The sequence below is a fragment of the Corylus avellana genome, chromosome ca4 (assembly GCF_901000735.1).
Source record: "Corylus avellana chromosome ca4, CavTom2PMs-1.0".
In the NCBI taxonomy this organism is placed as follows: Eukaryota; Viridiplantae; Streptophyta; class Magnoliopsida; order Fagales; family Betulaceae; genus Corylus; species Corylus avellana.
This window is the reverse complement of record NC_081544.1, coordinates 23,295,300-23,304,037: the sequence shown is the minus strand read 5'-3', so window position 1 is coordinate 23,304,037 and position 8,738 is coordinate 23,295,300. Positions and strand designations below refer to the sequence as shown.

Sequence of the window (8,738 nt, the reverse complement as noted above, 5' to 3'; positions counted from 1 at the left end):
GATCCTATCCCGTTCAAATAACTGGAGAATATCCAGTTCGTTATATTTTAAGAATATTTTTGTCTTTTCACTTTTTTAGAGGACAAAAATACATCTCCACTATAACTAACTCGATATTCTCCAGTTCATTTGAATTGGAGAGGATCCTAATTCTCTACACTTCTACTAATAAATTGGCCATAGAATATTTATTATCTGTTAATTCGGTTAACCTACAAAAAATATTTATACCGATTAACCGAACCGAACTGACGTTGGTATAGAAATCATTAATCAATTATCGACCGACTTCTGGCAGTAGGTAGTTTATGTCGGTTTAGTTCATTAGGCGATAAACGGTTAATCTGCTCATCCCTATGTATAAGTGTTTACAGGTTTAGTAGGATGGAAATAGGAAAGGGAAACTTCACAAAACTTCCCCCCAATGTTCAAAAACTCTTAATTTAGGATATCGAACTTTCAATTTTTTGCAATGTTTTTCCCGCATTAAGATTTTCCGTTAAACCTTGTCAAAATTTCCAAAATATCCATGTTTTTTTATTATTAAAAAATAAAATAAAAAATTGCAAAGATTCAAGCATTGGTCAAGATTTAATTAAATTTGCAAAAATACCTACACCTGAATCTTTGTCATTTGTTTTTATAAATAAAATTGAGGTATTTTGAAAATTTTGACAAGATTTAATGAAATATTATAACAAATAGAAAATATTGCAAAAAATTGAAAGTTAAATACCCAAAATTGCGAGTTCTTGAACAATAGAAATCTCATTTAAAACGCATGAAAGTTTGAGGAGAAATTTTGTGAAGCTTACCAATAGAAAAACTTTGAGCCGAACCAAGACCACAAAGGCAACCATGACCTACCGGAGTTCAAGCAGCAGACCCATGAAGCGCGAGATATTCACATAGCATACCCGCCAAGCGCAAGAACAAGCTTGCAGATTCTCATGATGGTTTGCTTTTGTTTCTGATTTTCTTTGAAGTATTGGCTTTTGTCCATACATGTTGAGTATTTATCATGGTTTGCCTTTGAAAGTCATAGGCCTTGTATCATTTAACACAACCTCAAAGCCCCTCCTTCTAAGCGTTCTCTCATGCATTTTGATTTTGATAGGGGGTAAATGCATTTTAGGTTATGCAGTTTGAAGTTTTGACAAATAAATGGGGGTGGTCGAACCACTCCTGTAACCTTAGGGGAGATTCAGCCACCTCTTCAGAGCATATCTGAGGATGGCCAAACCACTCTTATGGCTATTGACGACGGCCAAATGGCACAAAAAATAAAAATGAGTACCCCCATTTTTTTACCAAATGGATTGTTTTTGTTTGGTGCAACTTTTTATGTACATATAAGCACTTTTCAGCTCCTTAACGTAATCCCGAGGAAATCCCGAACATGCTCTTAGTGATTCCAAATTCAATTTTAACAACTCAACTAAAGCTCAAACACCCGGTTTATAATATTGAGTTGTGAAGGAATAAATGAAATAATGAAGACCAAAAGCTTGCAAGCACTGTTAGTAATACGGTGTCAGCATCAGAAATGAGCCACTTAGTTCAAGGGCCAAAGCCCTCCTTATCACCAGAGTATAGGAAAAGCATTCATATAACTAAGTATCTGCAAAACCAAAGCACTCAAAAAAGCTTGCAGAATTTTCAAAAAGAGTTTAAAACTGGAATACACACATGGTATGACAAAGAAAAGCAGGCGTTGGCAAGCATTTACCACCTCAAAGTTGTGTTGTGTATTTCTTTTAAACTAAACTCATAGCCCTCCAACTTTAGCAGATGACCCAAATTTCTATGATGGAAACTCCAGCCAAGATAACTACTAAGAATTGGAAAGCGTTTCCTTGAACAGGCGTGGAAGCACTTCATGGGCACTGATGTCGAGAACCTCTGGATCCCTGCAAATTGAAAAGGGAACTGAAATTAAGCATTCATATGTTTCAACAAGAGAAAAATGTCCAAAAAGGAGTGTGTCAATGTTACTTAATTAGACATTGAATAATTTGACCACAAAGTTCTATATGAAATATCATTGAATGATTATGAAAACAAAAGAAGAACAGGACAAGCACAGTGTCCTGTTTCCTTGTAAGCAGTAGCTGATATCCTGAGACTCAAAAAGAAGCCAATCTCCATCACTATGAAGAATCATTAAACTTGAAATCAGAAAGTGGCAAACTTTTGGGAGCACGACCACCATTAGAAAAACTCTTTTTCACTTTCTTAATTCTCCGTTCCTAAAAGCAAAAGGAGTCATTAGTCCATTGAAGTTGAGGGGATGATAGGGATCAGTGAAAAGAGCTCCACAAGTGGGTTAAAAAACTATCAAATTTTACCAAGGTAGAGATAAGAGCATTCCATGTGAAGGACCTGCAGGTCCGGACTGTTCAATCAAATCATTAACACCAAACAGTAATACACGTTCCTCAAATTGATACTGGTAGTATAACTTTTAATGATATATGTCAATTACTTTTAAAATTAAAAAAATTAAAAAAATACTGAAGAAATAGTGCTTGTCTAGAACAAGTGTTGGCCATGACACATTCAAGGGAACTACAATTGAAATATTTTCCTATCGCTTAAACTGAATTTAGCAAATTAAAGTACGTTGCTTTAACATATATCCAATTATCAACAACACTTTTAATGGATTACATTGAATGCTCGAGAAACAGAGAGAGAGAAACCTGCACAATGTTTGCCCCATTTCATTGGAGCTAGGAATAAACCATAGCTTTCGCAGCGATGGTGACTCAAATTGAACAAAGAAACCATCATGTTGCCCATGTTTCCACTTTCTTGATCCTTGACCTTTCCAGACCTGTAAAGAAGTGTTTTGATACCGGTTGTCAACTGCACTTTCAACTTCTAGATTGAATATGCCTTCTCTTTTTTTTGTTTTCCTTTGTTTCCCCTAGGCAACTGAGTAAGCTATTAGTCTTTATTAAATTCAGATAATGGTAAATAAAAAAGAGCTAGCTCACGACAGCAACTTTGTAATTTAGGCTTTCCAGCAAGTTCATAACTACCTGCCTGATCTTTCAACAGTCATTTTACTTAGAACTGTCAGCCATATTATATATAGTGTAAACTGAAATGCATCACGTGAAATAGTCTTTTTGGTTTTTCCCCGTCAGGCAATTATTAGCCATAACTGTTTTAGTAGGGGAAGGTAGAGTTCAAAATTATAGGAATACTTGAGCCCAAATTTATGGTAAGACTTCCAACAGAAGTTACCAACTAATCAGTTGGCATTTTCACTTGCACGCGCATTTTTAAAGCACTTTCTTTGCAGTGCCAACTGATCAGCAAAACAAATGAAAAAAGGGAACAAATAACGAACCCCGCAGTAAAAATTCACAACGTAGAGGCTCTTTGGCACCTTACAAAAGCAATTTCATTAAAACTAAAGTTGACACATCTTGAGACAGCTTAAATTAGCAAGTATCCACATTCCTAATTATTTACAGGTAGGGTATCCAGCTTGTCACATGATGATCATCCCTGCTCATGCCATGAAGAAGTTAAAAGTTACCTGTGGGTAAGATATGATACTTTTGGGAGTCACCAAGCAAGCTGCTCTAGAGAAAGACTCCTCCGCATACTGCCTAAGAAAAGAAGAACAATTGCCGTGTGTATGTGGTGATTCAAAGGCCTGGCACATGGACAATATAAAACCAATGAATGAAAATAGGTAAGAAGCAAAGAATTAACAAGAACGGAACAAGTGAATTTACTCATACAAGCTGCAAATGACGGACCATGCATTTAAACGTTAGAAATTTACTGCTTGATAAGAGCCACAAATTCAATTTAGTTGAGTGTACGCATTAGACCTCAAGATAAGGGGATCATAAAAACCAAATAAATGAGGAGAAAATCATACTCAACAAGCAAAATTATACATGCAAAACAAGCATTCACATACGTCTACTACCTTATCAATATTCACATTTGGGGCGTATTTATCAGTCTGGGTCTTTTCCCTATCAAGAAGGAAATGGACTCTTGGATCCACTTTCGAACTTTCATGCCATGATTTTACAGCTGTCTCCATTGTCTCAACAAGAAAAGAAAAAATGTCTTTCCAGCATTCTTCAGATCCATACTTTTCAGACTGCAAAGAGAAAGACCAATTTAATCCTCCTTATTTGGGAATACCGAACACAAATCCTACCCCAGGTGGTCCTCTGGCAATCTCCACATAAGTAGCTGATAATAAAACTCCACATGAGTAGTAAATTCTTACCTGCATCATACAGCTTAGAGAATAAATATAACTGCTTTAAAAGAGAGAAGGAAAGAAGGTAAAGCAGAACATGAAGATCAAAGCAAACAAAAAAAAATTAGAATATATCACCATTTTTATATTAGTAATAAAAATTTTATTGTAGAGAAAGAGAACAAGTCATGTACTGTATCACACTAATTGCGGAATGACAGAAAACAAGTGAAAATACATGAAGATGTGGAATATATGTTTGCAAACTACACTCACCATTTCCAATTTCAATGTATCCAAGTTCTTTCCCATATCAAAATTCAATCTCTTGTTCTCCACTTCTTGAGCTCTCTTTTTGTCTCTCGCCAACTGGGAAACCCTCTTGATCTTTCTTGATACTTCAGAACTTTGTGGATTGTATTGCAAAGCTGTTTGGAAGGCAGTTAATGCCTGCAATATGTGAATAGGAAACATCAGCAGCAAAATACCAAAATCATGTGCTCTTGCCTAGATGCGTCATTGTAATAAAGAAAAAAGTAACTTTAAGACATACATCATCGTATTGTTCCATGGCCTCTAATATGCATCCTTTCCTGAAATATCCCTAGAGATGCATCAAAATATTACTGTTTCATGAAGAAATTAGGACATCAAGTACAACTGATCATAAATATACATTTACATTTACCTTTTCCCACTGAGGTTTCAGTGAAATTGTTGTTTCAGCATCAGCAAGAGCTTTGTTAAGCTTAACCAACTGTAGAAATGCAGCAGCACGGTTGCTGGCCAACAATGGAACATTGTAAAAGTGAAGATTGCTCGTGAATATATACACATTCACATGCATGCACACAGGTACATGTGTTCTAAATGAAACTACCGTTAAAGCAATATTAGTGCAATAACAGATGAACCCATATTCACAAACAAATTCATATGAAACATATGCCATTCGACTGCCAATTCTGTCAACACAATGTAAGTTCACAGTGGTGTTCATCTTCCCATGCTACTTTTCACAATCTGCCATCCCAGCAACTGCATGCTCAAGCATATTTCCATTTCATATTTTGCAGATCGTCATGACTACCCATCTATATTTTAATCTTAGCTACCATTCATATCCTCTACATCTTCTACCAAAGGCACCTCATTAAATGCATAAATGTGACCTGGAAAATGAATGTTGTTGGGCATGAATAATGAACTATAGACAGCACGCCGGAAATACACATGGTGTAGTAGGCCTATTCAAAAACTACACACCATGAGGGATCTAACAAATCTGAATCATGCCCCAACATCATATTCACACTCAATAAGGAACAACTAACCAATTTGAAATATCTCCTCCCCATTCTCCCCTCCTCTTCAAAAGCATTAGAGAGCTCAATTTACCTTCAGAGTAACATCTTGATCATGGCCAATTGTTTGATACTCAAGGTGATTGCCTATATCAAATAGAAACTATCCAGTTCTTGGAATTACAAATTCAAAAAAAATACGGAACTCATTGCTCATAACCAGGCACCGATAACTTAACAAATTAACTAGGGTTAAATATACTTTAACCCCCTCAACTAAAAGCCGTTTTTTATAAAGCCCCACAAACTAACCGTTGTGACACTTGAATCCATCAAATTACCATTTTGTTGTAATTAAGCCCCTCCGTTAGCGTTGACCGTCTGTTTGGAGGGAAAAGTCATATTTGGCCAAAGTCTTCTGAAAATACGCTCATTTTGGCACTTAAAAAAACCAAATTTATCCCTTATAATTATTAATCAATAGAAAAAAAAAAAAAAAAAAAAAAAAAAAAAAAATGGGGAGCCACCCCCACCTTAGATTTGGGTGACCAAACCACCCCATGGGGGTGGTTTGGCCACCCTCTACATTTTAAATTTTTTATAAGTTTTTTATTGTTATTTTATTACTTTGGTTTTTTTTTGAAAATGAGGTGTACTATATGCAGGCTGATAGAAAAGTGGTCACGTTTTTCATCCAAACAAACGGCAGCTTCTAATGAAGTGGCTTAAATGTAACAAACTGGTAGTTTGATGGACCCAAGTGTCACGGCTGTCACTTCGTGGGGCTTTATCAAAAATGTCTATTAATTAAAGGGGCTAAAGTATATTTAACGCAATTAACTAATTGTGCTTGACTGAATACTTTTCATTTCAACCAATGCAACATGAGATCTTTTTATTAGTTGGTCGATGCTACTGATCTACTTATGTCATATTAATTTGCTCAAAAAGCACAAAAAATCACTGTTGCTTCATCAAAGTCTGACTATTTTGAACGGGAACAAAATGTTGCCCACGCTCAAACAACAAGGAACTACAATTATCGCAAACCCTCAATTATGAACAATTCTTGCTTCCCATCTCACATGAAAAGACCAAATTTTAAAGACATTAATGCCACTGACCCAAAAATTCAACAACAGCTCAAAAAGACCCACCAGAGTGTTATACTCCTTCACACCCATTGACAAACATTATACAAATAAAAAATCTGCAGTGTCTCCTTATAAAGTCCAAATGAGTAGACGAATGATAAAGACAAACAAAACCCCATTTAAATTTTTATCTTACCTAAAGCACCTAAACTGATATCCCACGAGAAACATGAAGCTAAAACCACAATGATAAAATACAGAGTAAGAAATAACCCCCCAAAAAAAAAGGCACCTTGGAAGCAACACCCATTTGATTTGTAAGTTAAACTCTGCAACTTACAAATCAGAGAAAGGCATCAAACTTTAATACTACCACTATGGAGAAAAATTCAAATTAAAGACACCCCCCACCCAAAAAAAAAAAAAACAGAGAACCGAGCAGCAATTACCCATTTGAATCAATCAAGTTAACTGTGCAACTGACAAATCAAAATCACATTTTGACAAAGTTAACAAACTCTAATAACTAATGCTAATATTTTACTTAAAAAAATAAAAATAAAAACACATTTTTTATGGGTACCTGTAAAGAGCGGGGTTAGAGGGGTCAAGCTTGATGGCCTGTGTGTAGAGAGCAGCGGCTTTGAGGTAATTCCCTGATTTGAAAAAATCATTGCCTTTATCTTTCAGGGATATCTCCTCCCCAGTCCCAGTCCCATCACCTCCTTCCGAAGAGATCCTCGCACCTGATTTTGCCTCTGCTGCTTCAGTCATTGTCAACTGAGAAGGAGAAGATTATGGTGTTAGCAATTGCTTTGGTTTTCTTTGGGGTTTGGGGTTTGAATTGCTAGGGTTTATAGCTAGCTCTGCTTGCTTTTGTGGGGGGTTGTCTCTCAAATGGTGAAGGAACAAGCGTAGTGATACGATGCGTTTTAGTCCTTAACACCAACACTTTCTGTTACCGATCTAGAAAAGAAAAGAAAACGACACACTTCAACCTTACCAAGTCTTTCTAAATGCGATTATGTTTTTAAAATTACCATTGAATTTGAAATTGTTATTATTTAATTTTGATTTATTTGTGATTTTAAAAATCAGATCACATTTAGGAGTAATCTATGAAGACTATGATCCTCCTTATATCACTACTTTTTTGACCCGCTTGGATTGAACCGAACCAAAACCAATAAGAAAATGCTGGTTTTTTTTTTTTTTTTTGGGGAATGTTGTTTGGGTTCTTCCTAACCTTTGTGTATTTGAGAGGGGTTCAAAGAAAGAAAATGACACACTTTTTTAATTTGATATATATATTCATATATATATATATATCCTTCTCAAATTATCACTCATATGATTATATAATAACAAATTATACATATATAATATGACATAACTCATAAGTATACAAGTTCATACTAATACAACAATTAAGTACTTAGAGACTTAGTTGCAATGTATGTTATAAACTTATAAGTCCATATATGTTATAAATTATAATTATACATATATGTATATTGAATAATATAAATGTATAAGATCAATACTTAATCATATGATTCAAATTAAATTCAAATAATTAATCATAATATTCATGTACAATGATAATGTGATTCGTATAATATCAAATTAAGTAATTGACATTGGATTAAACAATATATTACTTATAACCACAATTGAAGTATTAATGTATTATTATTATAATATATATAATCATATTATTATTATTATTATTATTTTCTATTAGTATAACTTGTACTCTTAACAAGTTTTGATTTACATTTAAGGACTTTTTTTTTTTTTTTTAAGTACAAGAAAATGTAAATTAATGTAAATTTGGGGTCAAATATTTTGAATTTTTTAATATGGGCTCATTTTAGAGCAATTTGGTCCAATGTGGTATATAAGAGAAAAAGCCCAAAACCGAAAATTGGCCTAAATGCCCAACTTTAAAAAAAGCAGTTATAGCGGATGGTTATATGTTTACTAACCGCTGGCTAACCGCTAACCACCTAGCGGATGCAGCTAATGAATTTAGTAACCGCCTAAGCGGTTAAATAACCTTTAACTATAACCGCATTTTCACCCATACTTCCCTCTTGTGTG

General features: G+C 34.7%; 2 protein-coding genes across 2 annotated transcripts in view; one reads left to right on the top strand and one right to left on the bottom strand.

Annotated features, from left to right (window-relative positions):
• LOC132178245 (sulfate transporter 3.1-like) overlaps window positions 1-912 on the top strand; it is a 6,410-nt gene extending 5,498 nt beyond the window's left edge. Inside the window, exon 9 of the mRNA XM_059590694.1 lies at window positions 789-912. Coding sequence (XP_059446677.1) covers window positions 789-912 — 124 coding nt within the window. The remainder of the gene's footprint in view (window positions 1-788) is intronic.
• A 576-nt stretch (window positions 913-1,488) lies between these two features.
• On the bottom strand, window positions 1,489-7,575 carry LOC132179798 (uncharacterized). Its single transcript, XM_059592577.1, has 8 exons — window positions 7,219-7,575; window positions 4,926-5,019; window positions 4,791-4,841; window positions 4,514-4,687; window positions 3,953-4,132; window positions 3,551-3,670; window positions 2,703-2,836; window positions 1,489-1,910 (listed from the first exon to the last, which is right to left on the bottom strand). Exons 1-8 carry the CDS (start codon window positions 7,407-7,409, stop codon window positions 1,835-1,837), a joined length of 1,020 nt encoding a protein of 339 aa, XP_059448560.1. The 5' UTR covers window positions 7,410-7,575; the 3' UTR covers window positions 1,489-1,834.
• Between the last annotated feature and the right edge of the window lie 1,163 nt (window positions 7,576-8,738).

Coding starts and splice junctions, on each gene's coding strand:
- LOC132179798 (XM_059592577.1), bottom strand. CDS start 7,409: ATGACTGAAGCAGCAGAGGCAAAATCAGGTGCGAGGATCTCTTCGGAA. Junction 5,020..7,218: donor TCTAACCCCGCTCTTTACAG/GTACCCATAAAA, acceptor ATTGTTGGCCAG/CAACCGTGCTGCTGCATTTC. Junction 4,842..4,925: donor TGAAACCTCAGTGGGAAAAG/GTAAATGTAAAT, acceptor ATGCATCTCTAG/GGATATTTCAGGAAAGGATG.